Genomic DNA, 15,352 nt, shown 5'->3' with positions numbered 1-15,352 from the left:
GTCAGTCAGTGAGGAATGTGAGCTGCTGCTGCCTGCGCTGGCTGGCACACTGCACAGCACACACACACACACACACACACACACACACACACACACTGCGCAGCACACACACACACACACTTGCACATGTTTGACCACCCACCGAACGCTTAATTAAACTTCTTTTTGGTGGTTACGACAGGCCTTTTTTACAGCAGCCATTTTGTGTCTAAAAGGCAGGAGGTGCACCAAAACATTAATTAGGGGTTCCAAGGTCCAGTCCATTTAGGTGTTCCAGTGCTGGGGCACTAATTAAGGAGTTGGTTGCACCTGTGTTTACCCTGCCTTTTAGACACAAAATGGCAGCTGTGAGTGAAAAAGGCCCATTGCAGCAGGGTGTAGTTAAAAGTGAAGCCAAAGCAGAGGTACCAAAAACTGCAGTTCCCCGAGGCTGGCTGCACAAGCGAGTCATTCCCCAATCCCCAGTGGACCCCCCCCCCCCCCCCCCCCCCTCGCCACCTGCCTAGTCCTGTCCTGTCCTGTAGAGATACAGTAATCCAATTGTATTTGGCAATATGAATCTATAGTATTCCTATAGATTCCTTATAGTAAAAAAAGTTTTTACAGTGGAATTCAGCAGCCGGGGTGTGGGGGGGGGGGGGGGGGCACCTGGGTGTACCAGCAGATTCACCTGGGCACCTGCTGGTGAATGCACAAGGCGAAGCACTGGTTAGTTCATGGTTACTAATGCTTACCCCTTATTTATTGCTTATCAACTAACTCATTAACTAATGCTTAGTTAAACCTAACCCTAAACTTTAATCATAATCCTAATCACAACCATAACCATGAACTAACCCATAACTATTAAATAATGTTAAATAATGCATGAATTAATACTTTAATACACCATTAGTAAATGGTTAGACAAATTAGGTAACTGTTACTTAAGATGCTTATTAAGCATGACCTAACCCTTAATGAATGCACCCTTATTGTAAAGTGTAACCCTATGGTAATTGAATTGAGAGAGGGGAGACAGAGAGAGAGAGAGAGAGAGAGAGAGAGAGAGAGGGAATACAGAGCGATGGAGCCACTGGTTGCATTGTCCAGTCCAGAGGCTCCGCCCCACGTTTTGCTCCCATCACGTCTCTCTGCTGGGGTGATTACTCCAGCCCAGCCAGCCTGCTCCCCAGAGGACTCACACGCTGCCCAGGCATGGAGCTGCAGCCGCCCAGCTAACAGCTCACCCTGAGCCCACTGGATGGATCCTCGGCCCGGACATGGAGTTTGGAAGAGTTTGGTCCAGGCACCAGAGGACCCTGCTGCTCACCCTCATGATGTTCAAACTGGGTAGGCCTGCTCATCTGCTTACTGTACATGCTGGATGTATATATACAGGATATATATACAGTACAGTGGAGAAAAGAGGTCACACAGGGTTTCTGAGGCGTAGATTACAATTGGACATTCTCACAGTAAAAGAAGAGAAGGCAACAAATGTCTTAATCTCATTGGAATATACAAGTCCATTGTTGAAACGTAGCTTTGACTATAATTTTATTTGTTTTTAATATTTTTTATTTTGAATAATTTTGGAAGCAGGTCATTTGGTCAATAGACTATGTTAATCCAAGGATTGCTAATGATTTTGGGGTTATAATGTGTATAGGCTAATCGATAATCTGACATACCCAATAGATTTGTATTAGCTTGAGCGCTTATCAATATAATTCATACTGTGGTGGATAACAAACTAATTTAGCAGGATGTAATTGGCTGGTGGGATCGTGACTCACACATCGCGGTATGTCTGGGTGAGGTGTGTACGTGTGTGTGTGTGTGTGTGTGTGTGTGTGTGTGTGTGAGGTGGGGGGTATTGTTTGACCCCACCACCTCCTAAAATCCTCTTGACCCATTTTTCCCGCGACCTTCGTTTTGTGGGAAGCGTCAGTCTGAACCTCGTTTAAAATGCGGGCGGACCCCCGGAGGCAGGGATTGGCTGCGACTGGCATTGTTAGAGATCGCCATGGCGACGGAGCTGCGCGTCCGGCTGCACTGCTACGCAAGCTTTTTGTCTCTGCTTTGAATGGGGGGGGGGCTGCGACCGTATTAAGGAGCGTGGCAAGAGATCTGGCACTTTGCGCTGCCATGGGTTTAAGGGGGGAGGGGCACACAACAGCTCTCAGTGGAGGCTGATGATTCAAAAAGTTGAGTTAAAGGGACATTTCACCGAAAAACAATGGAGATCTATTTTGCACATGATGTCACACATATCCGAAAACTGTAAACATTCATTTGGCAGTTATTGAGAGTTGATTTGAGTTAAGTAGAGCACCAGTGATGTCACGGGAAGACTTATAATTAAATAAGATATATTATATATATATATGCACCTTCCGATGACATCACTGGCATCAACTTAACTCAAATCAACGCTCAATAAGTGTCAAACTAAATGAATGTCTGCAAAACTGTTTACAGTTTCCGGACATGTGTGAGATCAGGTGCAAAATAAATCGGCCTTGTTTTTCGGTGAAGTGACCCTTTAAGTCTCCTGTATTCAAAACTAAACAAGCTACTTTTGAATGAAAAACTAAAAGAATCATAATCAGATTGTTTTTTCATAGCTACAGTATAAGTAACATGGTCTAAAGATGTATGCCTATTAAACCTACTGTATCCAGAATAAACAACCTCATTTTAAGGAAAACATAAGAAAAAACTGTGCAGATCTCTTTATATTATTATTATATATTATTATTACATTATTATATATTATTATTATTACATTATTATATTATGTATCAGCCCAGTCATGTATCAGCCCAGCCATTCTTACAGACCTGCCAACCCCAGATGACACATAGAGAGGAGACATACAGAGGAGACAAAGGCTGAGTGCATCCCACACTTTCAATGTGCCAGCTGTGACTAATGTGCTGAGAATGTGTTGAAAAGAGTGTGTCACAGCTATAAGTGCAGACTGAAAGTAATATATTACATGTTTACATGGTTACTGGAAAGAGCGTCACTCGAACTGGACGTTTTGAGCCTGGTGACGTGGTTACCGCAGCAGGTAGTGAGCTTAGCTAATGCAGCTAACGGTTAGCTAGCTAGTTAACATACAGGTGTTTTGTTGCTGCACTCTGGAATGCGTCACCGCTAACGTTAGATTAGTCCCACCACCTACATGGACCAGCCAATCAGGCATCCCGCACAGTATCTGTCCTGAATAACCTACATGGACCGGCCAATCAGGCATCCCGCACAGTATCTGTCCTGAATAACCACCAGTGGATGCCTTGCATCCAGACCCATATATGAAGACAACTGCCATTCATATGGGGCTGGATAGCAGGCTAGCTAGCAGGCTAGCTGCCAGGCTGTGATGATGTTATTGTCTCTCTGAAAAGTGTTGCAAATCCCTAAACTGTGCCAAACCATCTTTTAACGGTGTCATTCCTTGTGTCTTGCATCATATCCTCCCATCTCTCCCTCTTACCTCCCACATGTTCTCTGAGATCATCTATTACTCGTGAGTTTTATTTAGATTTTATTTCCTTTGTGTCCTCTGCTGATCCCAGATCTTCCCAGGACCAATCTAGATAAATCCAGGTTAAATCAACCTGTAGCCTTAGCCCCTAGCCAACCTGTAGCCTGACCAGCTAGGGCCTAGCTGGTCTTCACTTCAAGCTCAAATCCAATCAAGGCCCCTGACACATTCCAGCGTGCTGATATCACCGGTGGTGTCACGGAGCACTTCATACATCATGGTTACGGCCGGACGGGTTGGGGTGGTGGTGCGCGGGCGTGCGGGGGGAGGGCTGGACGGGTTGGGCTGGTGGTGCGCGGGCGTGCGGGCGTGCGGGGGAGGGCTGGATGATCCCCGGCACCTGGTGCTACCCGGTACCAGCCTCGCAAAAGAAACCCAACAATAACACTGAGCAGAGGCCATAGCAGCTCGTCACACTTGTCTGTTAGCAGGTAGAGGGGATGTCAGGATCAAACCGCCCGCTGACACTGTCCAGAGCCCCCTCACCATGCAGGGCTCCTCAGAGGGGGCTTAGCTCAGGGAAGACGTATCACTACTCCCTCTGATGGGAAGCCAGGGAGGGACTAGATAAACATGCAGTGTTGTTTCATCGTGCTTTGATTTGTCTAAGAAGTGTGAGGTACCTTGGCATTACTCTGGATTAGTCACTCAGGTGAATTTATTGCTGAGAAAATACTGTAAACTCAAGTTCCTGCAGGCAGAACGAGGCAGTTTGGCATCATTCAATTCAAAAACTCCTTAACAACAGTGCCATTTTTGATTATGCCCCTTCTGCATGGTATATAATGGCTCGGAAATGAAAGTGAAACTGATTAACAAAATGCAGGTTGTGCAAAATAACAATAATAATAAATACTTTGTTACTTACTAGACTAGAGAGAGAAAGAGAGAGAGAGAGAGAGAGAGAGAGACATTGCCCCCAGCCAGACAGCAACATAACAGAAAGTCACCCTGCAGGGCAGAGGAACCTGGAAGCAGCAAAGACTATGAATCACAGAGAAGGGAAGGGAAGCCCCTGGCTATGTGCAAGTAGAGCTGGGAGGAATGTTTTGAATCCCAGTGAGAGGCTGGCAGCCCTGCCTGGGTCTGTTTGTCCTCTGAAGGTGGCCCTGCCTGGGTCTGTTTGTCCTCTGAAGGTGGCCCTGCCTGGGTCTGTTTGTCCTCTGAAGGTGACCCTGCCTGGGTCTGTTTGTCCTCTGAAGGTGACCCTGCCTGGGTCTGTTTGTCCTCTGAAGGTGACCCTGCCTGGGTCTGTTTGTCCTCTGAAGGTGACCCTGCCTGGGTCTGTTTGTCCTCTGAAGGTGGCCCTGCCTGGGTCTGTTTGTCCTCTGAAGGCGGCCCTGCCTGGGTCTGTTTGTCCTCTGAAGGCGGACCTGCCTGGGTCTGTTTGTCCTCTGAAGGTGACCCTGCCTGGGTCTGTTTGTCCTCTGAAGGTGACCCTGCCTGGGTCTGTTTGTCCTCTGAAGGTGACCCTGCCTGGGTCTGTTTGTCCTCTGAAGGTGACCCTGCCTGGGTCTGTTTGTCCTCTGAAGGCGGCCCTGCCTGGGTCTGTTTGTCCTCTGAAGGCGGCCCTGCCTGGGTCTGTTTGTCCTCTGATGGCGGCCCTGCCTGGGTCTGTTTGTCCTCTGAAGGGGACCCTGCCTGGGTCTGTTTGTCCTCTGAAGGTGACCCTGCCTGGGTCTGTTTGTCCTCTGATAGCGGCCCTGCCTGGGTCTGTTTGTCCTCTGAAGGCGGCCCTGCCTGGGTCTGTTTGTCCTCTGAAGGTGACCCTGCCTGGGTCTGTTTGTCCTCTGAAGGTGGACCTGCCTGGGTCTGTTTGTCCTCTGAAGGTGACCCTGCCTGGGTCTGTTTGTCCTCTGAAGGCGGGCCTGCCTGGGTCTGTTTGTCCTCTGAAGGTGACCCTGCCTGGGTCTGTTTGTCCTCTGAAGGTGACCCTGCCTGGGTCTGTTTGTCCTCTGAAGGCAGACCTGCCTGTGTCTGTTTGTCCTCTGAAGGTGACCCTGCCTGGGTCTGTTTGTCCTCTGAAGGTGACCCTGCCTGGGTCTGTTTGTCCTCCGAAGGCGGCCCTGCCTGGGTCTGTTTGTCCTCTGAAGGTGACCCTGCCTGGGTCTGTTTGTCCTCTGAAGGTGACCCTGCCTGGGTCTGTTTGTCCTCTGAAGGTGACCCTGCCTGGGTCTGTTTGTCCTCTGAAGGTGACCCTGCCTGGGTCTGTTTGTCCTCTGAAGGCAGACCTGCCTGGGTCTGTTTGTCCTCTGAAGGTGACCCTGCCTGGGTCTGTTTGTCCTCTGAAGGTGACCCTGCCTGGGTCTGTTTGTCCTCTGAAGGTGACCCTGCCTGGGTCTGTTTGTCCTCTGAAGGCAGACCTGCCTGGGTCTGTTTGTCCTCTGAAGGTGACCCTGCCTGGGTCTGTTTGTCCTCTGAAGGTGACCCTGCCTGGGTCTGTTTGTCCTCCGAAGGTGACCCTGCCTGGGTCTGTTTGTCCTCTGAAGGTGACCCTGCCTGGGTCTGTTTGTCCTCTGAAGGTGACCCTGCCTGGGTCTGTTTGTCCTCTGAAGGTGACCCTGCCTGGGTCTGTTTGTCCTCTGAAGGCAGACCTGCCTGGGTCTGTTTGTCCTCTGAAGGTGACCCTGCCTGGGTCTGTTTGTCCTCTGAAGGTGACCCTGCCTGGGTCTGTTTGTCCTCTGAAGGTGACCCTGCCTGGGTCTGTTTGTCCTCTGAAGGTGACCCTGCCTGGGTCTGTTTGTCCTCCGAAGGCGGCACAGCAGGGGGGCATCTTGCTTTGTACCCCAAAAATGTGCAAATCCTGAAGCACTCACAGTACAAAGACAGTGGGTGATGCTCTGATGCACTGATGCACTTTGTCTGCTTTCAACCACGTCTTTGAGACACCACATTGTGTCAGATATGCAACATGTGTGCCTGGTCCCACAGAAGACACACATCGTGAGTCAAAAATTATGTATTTTTTTTAACACAGGAAACTATTGACTGCTGCTGTTGTAATGTCTCTGGTCTCAAAATGTTCCTCCATGACTTCTCCAACCTGCTTACTGTACACGTGTTGTTAGATTTAGATCACCCAAATAAATAGCAGTTATAATGATATCTAATCCCCCTTAAACAAGGAAGTAGTAAGTAAACATGTCCACCCTTCGGTCAGTCAGCAAAGAAAAAAGCAAAGAAAAAACATGTTTTGAACAAAATTCAATATGAAAAACTTGTGATGAGAGTGGTCCATAATTATCGGACATTTGGGACATTGCAGTGTCACAGACGGACGGACTGACTGACGGACCCCCCCCCCCCCGTCCCGGTGTACGAGCAGTGGGGGACAGTTAGCAGCTTGTTGGCCTCCATCTTCCCCACATCCATTGTCTTTTGTAGAGTGAGGCTGTAATACAGTCTGGAGGCTGCATGGGCTAGAGAGGATACGGGGGATGATCCATGCCAAAAAGAAGATTGAGTTTTGTCTTAAAACAGAGGAAACACAAACAACAACACACTGCTTCCCAGGACTCATCAGCCATCAAGGCGTGGGGAGGAGCAGTGAGACAGACAAGGTGTGGGGAGGAGCAGTGAGACAGACAAGGCGTGGGGAGGAGCAGTGAGACAGAGAGCTGCTGTGAGGAGGAGGAAGGCTTGGTGTGACAGCAGATAAGGAAGTGACACTGTGCATGCCACAGGGACTGGGGGGCGTCAGAGTGGGGGCAGAGGTAGATAGATAGGTGTGTTATCTGTCACATGATCCACAGAACCAAACAGAATAGAAAAAAAAGGTTTTCATGTCAATCACATGATCAGAATGCTTTTACCAGGCTATGATGAATAGCACAGGGGTTGGGTGGGTTCTCCTGGAACTGTAGGTGTGTTTTGAGTGTGTTTCACTTTTCTAACCAACACAAATACTCACATACAGTGTGAACATGAGTGTTACAGACAGTATCTCAGAAATCACTGCATCTTTTCAAGGGTGTGTCACTGTACCTCAGTCTACATAAAAAATAAAAAAAACACACGAACACCACAACACATGCATGCGGCCACAACACACTCATGCTGACGGTGGCCGGTGAAAAGTGTCCTCTGCATTTAACCCATCCAGGCATGTCCTTTCCTCCGAGGGGCAGGCCAGGAGCAGCGGTCGCTTTCTCGTACAGCGCCCGGGGACCAACTTCGGATGTTGTCGTCACTGGTCGGATGATGATGACGATCTGATCTTCTGCATGTTTTTGGTGGGGGGGTTATATACGGAGGAACCCCCTGGGGGGTACGGGGAGAACATGCAAACTCCACACAGGGAGAAAGGCCCTTACGACGAGATAACCCACCTGGGCAGACATCGTCTGGTCTGATCGTGTGTCGAGCTGTGTGTACATACAGTAGTGAGCTGTGTGTACATACAGTAGTGAGCTGTGTGTACATACAGTAGTGAGTGAAACTTTTATTGACAGCCGCTGACTTGGTGGACTAAGACGTTTACTCCAAACGCCATCTGCTCTGACCATAAGTCCAGAGGAAAGAGGGCTTGTGTTGCTTTCTAAGCCTCTAAAGGTCAGAGTGACGACCTACTACGGCTACGCTCTACGCCAGAGGGTCACACACCTCAAGCTCACACACAGAACAAGTTCAAAGTTCAGTAGCAGGTTACACCGTCAGTAGTTAAAGAAGAACGTCAATGAAAAACAATGCTGATTTATCTTGCACATGATCTCGCACATATCTGAAAACTGTCAATACCTTTGCAGGCATTCATTTAGTTTGACAGTTATTGAGAGTTGATTTGAGTTCAAGTTGCGGACCAGTGATGTCATTTGTGCATCGATGACATCACATATACTAATAGTATCAAATTGTCTTCCTTTCCAGGGCTGCTGTGCACAGTCTCAGCAGACAGCTGCCTTTCATCGCCCTGTCAAAACGGCTCCACTTGTCTCGACCACCTGGGCGACTACGTGTGCCTGTGCCCCAAAGGCCCAGTGTGGCACATGGGCCAGAACTGCCAGCAGCTGTACGACGCCTGCATCCTGGCACCCTGCGCCAACTGTACCAGCACCCCCGGGACGCCAGAGTTCACCTGCCACTGCCCGGACGGCTTCACGGGGGCCAACTGCACCCAGGTGACGGACCAGTGCGAGAGCAAGCCCTGCGAAGGAGTCCGCTCCGAGTGCGTCAACGCAGGGGACGGCTTCTCCTGCCACTGTCCCTTTGGATTGGGAGGTGCAGACTGCCAGGACCATGTCCCCGTTTGCTCACAGGAGACGTGCCAGAACGACGCCACCTGTACCGATGTCCCTGACGCGGGGTACCGGTGCCGGTGTGCTGCCGGCTTCCAGGGAGAGCACTGCGAGGAGAACATAGACGAATGCCGCTCTGAGCCCTGTCAGAACGGGGCCATCTGCAAAGACAGGGTCGATGGCTACCAGTGTTTCTGCGTGCCCGGCTTCCAGGGCTCGCACTGCGATCTGGACATCAACGAGTGCGCCTCGCGCCCCTGTCAGAACAACGCCACCTGTGTGGACGAGGTGGACCACTACAGCTGTGACTGTGTGCCGGGCTTCAAAGGTGAGGAACTCTCTAGATCAGGATCAGGTTATTAGCTAAAGTTCTCCTCTCATCTGCCAGGATTAATAGAATCAAACCCCTGTACGTACTGTACCTTACAAATGTGCAAAAGTGGAATTATACTGTGAAAGAACTACTTCTTGCTTACTGAAAAACCTGTGACTATTTTATTTTTATTTTTTTATTTTGTCACAGTAGATAGCTTCCTTTTTGCAATCTCAATGTGTGAGGGAACTACAGCTTTATGAGACTAGAATAGAATCAGACACACTAGATAACTTCCCTTTTACAATCTTTTTCTCTACCATGCACGTACAGTACTTAGTTGGACTCCTCATGTATCGCTGTTGCCCTCTACAGGTGAGGTGTAGCCACCGCGGCCGTGTTATTACATGTGTCTGTTTGTGTGCTAAGATCATTACTCTCATTTCCACTCTCATGGCTTATTGGCTGGTCACCATTTCCTGCACTGTTTCCCTGAAGGGATGAACTGTGAGGTGGAGATGGACGAGTGCGAGGTGCAGCCCTGCCGGAACGGTGCCACCTGCCGAGACCACGTGGCCGCGTACACCTGTGAGTGTGTGGCTGGCTTCCAGGGTGCAGACTGTGAGGTCAACATCGACGAGTGTGCCAGCATGCCCTGTTTGAACGAGGGCGAGTGCGTAGACCTGGTCAACAGGTACGCTCACCACGCACGCACGCACGCACGCACGCGCACGCACGCACGCACGCACGCACGCACGCACACACACACACACATATGGGGGGTGGTTTGTGCCACTGACGTGCGCGCGCGCACGCACGCGCGCGTGTACGATGTGTCTGTGTGTCGTGTGTTTGGATTATGGCATGACACACAGACACATCGTGCGCGCGCGCGTGCGTGCGCGCGCGTGCGTGCGCGCGCGCACGTCAGTGGCACAAACCACCCCCGGGGTTGTTTGTGCCACTGACGTGCGCGCGCGCACGCACGCGTGCATGCACGATGTGTCTGTGTGTCGTGTGTTTGGATTATGGCATGACACACAGACACATCGTGCACGCGCACGCGCGTGCGTGCGCGCGCGTCAGTGGCACAAACGACCCCGGGGGTGGTTTGTGCCACTGACGTGCGCGCGCGCACGCACGCGTGCATGCACGATGTGTCTGTGTGTCGTGTGTTTGGATTATGGCATGACACACAGACACATCGTGCGCGCGTGTGCGTGCGCGCGCGTCAGTGGCACAAACAACCCCGGGGGTGATTGTGCCAAGTTTTGGGCCAATCAGAACACTAGATTTTAGACATGCTCCGATCACCACGAAATTGAAATGTGCTGAATGTGTTCAGAATGTGTTGAAATTTTTGAGTACGGTATGTTGCTCAGCACAAGATTCCGACGCAGCGATGTCTCACTCATGACCCCACGACCGATAAACACTGAGCACGACCAGGAGGCCGCACTTTTTGAGCCTGAGCTAGATTTGACCAGCTTTTGGCTGACCCTGGCAAAACCATTGATCCTAGAGCGATGATTCATATATCCAGGCGCTCAGCAGAACACTCTGATCGACGCAAGCAGGTGCTACAAAGTTTCCTATCAAATTGGACCGATTTTTTAAGGGGTTAAGCGTTGATCATTTACTAATGTGTTGTGTCCAGCAGCAGATTCAAACCTCAAGTGCTGAACACCCCCAACGCCCCCCCCCCCCCCCCACGCACACACACGCACACATTCCAGACGCCCCCCCCCCAGCCGTCTCCCTCAGCCCTCTTCTTGCCTCCCTCCCCAACGACCAACCGGCCTGCAACGGCAGGCCTGACTGTGTCGTGGGCTGGGGCGGCAGCCTGGGCGCTGCGCACGCAGCGACCTTCAGCAGCAGTAGCAACGACCTATTATAACCCATGCATATTCCAACAAATGATATGTATTGTACAATATTTGCAAGTGTGCCTGGTTACTGAACAAATCAGTAATACTGTGTGTTATCCTAATCTGAATGTATTTCTAAAAAACACTACTTTGTAAACCAATTTGCCCTCACGGGACATGAATAAAATTGAACTTGAACTTGAACTTGAACTACCGGTACCACAACAGGCTTTCCTTTTTGAGTGTTTAAGGGCCAGCAAGGCCCCAGAGCACTGAAATTCGCCACAGTGGATCGCATGGGCATTCTGATCATGGGCACCGAATTCGAGCCCTCTGCGGCTTCGGGCGGCCAGTTCCTCTCAAAATGGATTGGTGTTTTCAAGCAAAAACGACAATTTTTTTCTCCTAAACTGCCCCAGAAGGTACCAGAGAGCACTGACATTCGACACAGTGGATCGCATGGGCATTCTGATCCAGAGCACTGACATTCGGCACAGTGGATCGCATGGGCATTCTGATCATGGGCACCGAATTTGAGCCCTCTGCGGCTTCGGGGTGCCAGTTCCTCTCAAAATGGATTGGTGTTTTCAAGCAAAAACGACAATTGTTTTCTCCTAAACTGCCCCAGAAGGGCTGAGAGAGCCCAATTTCGGCACAGTTTACCCAATTTACACCATATGGGCATATGGCTGTATGGGACATAGAAATGTCAAATATCCAACCATAACCTTTATACTGTACCATTATAGCATCATACATTTTCTGATGTGTTACACTAGAAGGTTTCCAAATAAATAGTTTTCCTAATCCCCCCAAAATCCAACAAAACTATGAACTGGACTAATTGATACCATATAGTTTATTCCTATGACACAAGCGCTGTTGGGGCTGAAGATGGGCAGTCTGATGACAATGGCAGCTATTTTTCAAGCAGTTTTCAGCACCACAAATATGGTTAGACACCAGTTGGAGTTGGATTAGTTTTATTCCAATGTAGGGAAGCAAAAAAACGTTAGGGTTGTGCTACAACCCAGGTTTTACGAGTGAGAACGAGAGCTCTCACTAGTGCCTACAACGCTGCGTACGCAGCCCTATGGAAGACTGTAATTTTGCTCCAAAATTACTTTTCATTAAAACCGACCACCCACCCGTAGGTGGCGTGGTGCCCCCCTGGGGCTGACACGGATCCACGTGACTACGTCACGTCCTGTCAGCCCAGGGATAACCACTCTACATTTCTTCCAGCCAGCTGAGATCCGACGCACCCCGTGACGCATCGACGCAGCAAGGCTGGGTAGTGAGAGCTCTCGTTCTCACTCGTAAAACCTGGGTTGTAGCACAACGTTTGACTTCGTTTCGAACTCAAGCTCTCACTAGTGCCTTAATTCAACCGCCCTTGCTGCCGGGAGCACCCCACAGGGCGACCCGAAAGGCACCGGTGAACCACGGCCGTATGGCAACGTTTATGCCTAACCGTCTGACATATTAGAGTGGCAACGATACTACTTTCTTGCCAGCACCGCGTGCGCGAATTGCGAACCGGACACGTCGAGACTGTAGTACCTAACAAAAGTGTGATGAGAGGACCATGAGGCCACGGCACACATGTCCTCCCCTGAACACCGCGCAACAACGCAGAGGATGTCGCAACACCCCGCGTAGAATGCACCTTGATACCCTCCGGGGGTATATTACCCACGGCAGAGTATGCCAAAGCGATCGCCTCCACTATCCAGTGTGATAAGCGATCCTTGGAAAGGAGGCCACCCTGGGCCTTCTGCCAAAGCAGACCAACAACTGGTTTGGAGTGCGTAATGAACGCGTCCTGGCCACATAGGCCGAGAGCGCCCTTACTGGGCACAGCATGTGCAAGCGTCACTCCTCACCCGAACTGAACGGCGGGGGACAGAATGCTGATAAGTCTATGACCATAGACCTAAAGCTGACATTAATATTCTTAGGTTGGTAAGCCGGGTTAGGTCGCAACGTAACCCTGCGCCCATCATTCCCAAAACCATACAGGCCTGCTGCACCGAGAGGGCAATCAGGTCACCAACTCTCTTTCCTGACGACAAGGCCAGCAGCAGCGCGGTCTTTAAGACAGAACCCTTAAATCGGCGGAGTCCAAGGGCTCAAACGGATGACCCGTTAGCCCGTCCAGCACCGTAACCAGGTCCGATTTGGGAAAAAACGCACCGCGACGGCGGGCACAGTTTACGCGCCCCCTTCATAAAGCGTGAGACCAAAGGGTACGCTCCCATGGGGCTCCCTTCAATTCCCATGTGGCAAGCAGAAATCGCGGCTACGTACACCTTAAGCGACTGCGGGGACTGACCCGCGTCAAGCAGGCTCTGAAGGAAACAGAGAACTGGTCGCACACTGCAGTTCACTGGATCCACGCCCCTACTTGCTGCATAGTGCATACCACATTATCAGGCAAGCCCTGGGCTAGCAACTGGTCCCGTTCAGGAGCCAGATTGCTAGCTTCCACCTGCCTGGGAGGGGTGGAACACCTCCCCCTCCGCCTGGGATAGGAGATCGGCCCGTACCGGCAACGCCCAGGGCGGATCTTGCGCCAGGGAGACCAGGTCCGCAAACCATGTCTGCCTGGGCCAAAACGGACTAAAACGAGCCGGAGGCGCTGTTCCCTCACCCTGTCCAACACCTGACAGATCAGGGGGGTCAGGGGAAACGCATAGAGCCCCTCCCTCGGCCACGCGTGCGCTAGCGCGTCATGACCTAACGAGGGCTGTCCTCCTGGATCGAGCACCACAGTGGGCAGTGTGTCGCGTGCCGCGATGCAAGAGATCGACGCAGGCGCGACCAAACCTGGCCCAAACCTGTTCCATCACCCGAGGGTGGAGGCACCACTCCGTATAACGGGGATTGCCTCGAGACAGCAGGTCGGTCGTAACTCAGCCGTCCCAGCAGATAGACCGCTGACACTGAAAGGAGACGGGGATACACCCACAGGTGAATCCCCGCTATGGTTCAGCGCCCCCGACCGCACACCGCCCTGTTTGTTCAGGTGGGCGATCGCTGCCATATTGTCCGAGGGAATCAGAACATGGTGCCCATGTGTGAGCCGCTGGAAGTGTTACCTCCGCAGGCTGGGGGGACTGCGGAGACAACGTTCTCTTTCGAGTCTGGCCGCACGCGGACTTGTCCGGCAGTGCGGTCCCCAGGAGAGCTCCCAACCAACAATGGGCCCTCGGTACCATTGATGGTGGGCTGTCCTAGGAGCCTCTAGCTGAGGCCAGGCCGTAGCCATGGACCAAGGCGAGCCTTGATGATGGGTATGAGACCCTGGGAGAGCTCCCGACCGAACTCGGGCCTTGGGCACCGAGGACGGTGGGTCTAAAGCTACAAGCCGCAGGCTGGAACTGAGCCCAGCCTTGGTGAGCCAACCGGAGGGCTTGACCTGAGCGCTGCCAACCGAGGCCAGGCCGTGGCCATGGACCAAGGTGCGCTGTGCCCCCTGCCAGGCTCCCTGCGCTTGCAGGGGGCGCTCAGACAAGGGAGTGCGACCCATGGAGAGCTCCCAACCACCCCGGGCCTTGGGCACCAAGGGCGGTGGGCTTGTCCTTAGAGCTACAAGCCAAAGGCTGGCACTGAGCCCAGACCTTGGCGAGCTGTAACCCCTGCTGGACGCGTAGCGCCAGCAAGGGGCGGTACGGAGCTACAAAAGAAAGAAAAGTTACATTTCGTTGCAACAAAAGAAGTCAACTACAGTATGCAACACAATCTATGGCAACTACAACTTTTGAAGGAATAACGTAGGAACACAACCTATGACACTACAACCATTAAAGGAATAAAGTAGTTTTTTTTTCACAAATGAAGGCTCTGTATGTTCAGTTTTTTTGCTTCCCTACATTGGAATAAAACAAATCCAACTCTAACTGGTGTCTAACCATATTTGTGGTGCTGAAAACTGCTTGAAAAATAGCTGCCATTGTCATCAGACTGCCCATCTTCAGCCCCAACAGCGCTTGTGTCATAGGAATAAACTATATGGGGTCAATTAGTCCAGTTCATAGTTTTGTTGGATTTTGGGGGGGATTAGGAAAACTATTTATTTGGAAACCTTCTAGTGTAACACATCAGAAAATGTATGATGCTATAATGGTACAGTATAAAGGTTATGGTTGGATATTTGACATTTCTATGTCCCATACAGCCATATGCCCATATGGTGTAAATTGGGTAAACTGTGCCGAAATTGGGCTCTCTCAGCCCTTCTGGGGCAGTTTAGGAGAAAACAATTGTCATTTTTGCTTGAAAACACCAATCCATTTTGAGAGGAACTGGCCCCCCGAAGCCGCAGAGGGCTCAAATTCGGTGCCCATGATCAGAATGCCCCTGCGATCCACTGTGCCGAATGTCAGTGCTCTGGTACCTT

General features: G+C 51.1%; 1 protein-coding gene across 1 annotated transcript in view; it reads left to right on the top strand.

The window, feature by feature from the left end:
- Positions 1-1,262: 1,262 nt before the first annotated feature.
- Positions 1,263-15,352, top strand: part of LOC310784507 (protein crumbs homolog 2-like) — a gene marked incomplete at both ends in the record, with an annotated part of 36,656 nt that continues 22,566 nt past the window's right edge. Inside the window, 3 exons of the mRNA XM_083645491.1 lie at positions 1,263-1,332; positions 8,402-9,097; positions 9,581-9,776. Of these exons, the coding sequence (XP_083501617.1) occupies positions 1,263-1,332; positions 8,402-9,097; positions 9,581-9,776 (962 nt within the window). The remainder of the gene's footprint in view (positions 1,333-8,401; positions 9,098-9,580; positions 9,777-15,352) is intronic.

This window comes from Poromitra crassiceps (assembly GCF_964638095.1).
Source record: "Poromitra crassiceps genome assembly, chromosome: 10".
NCBI lineage: Eukaryota > Metazoa > Chordata > Actinopteri > Beryciformes > Melamphaidae > Poromitra > Poromitra crassiceps.
The sequence above is the reverse complement of the archived record's forward strand: the minus strand, read 5'-3'. Positions and strand labels throughout refer to the sequence as shown.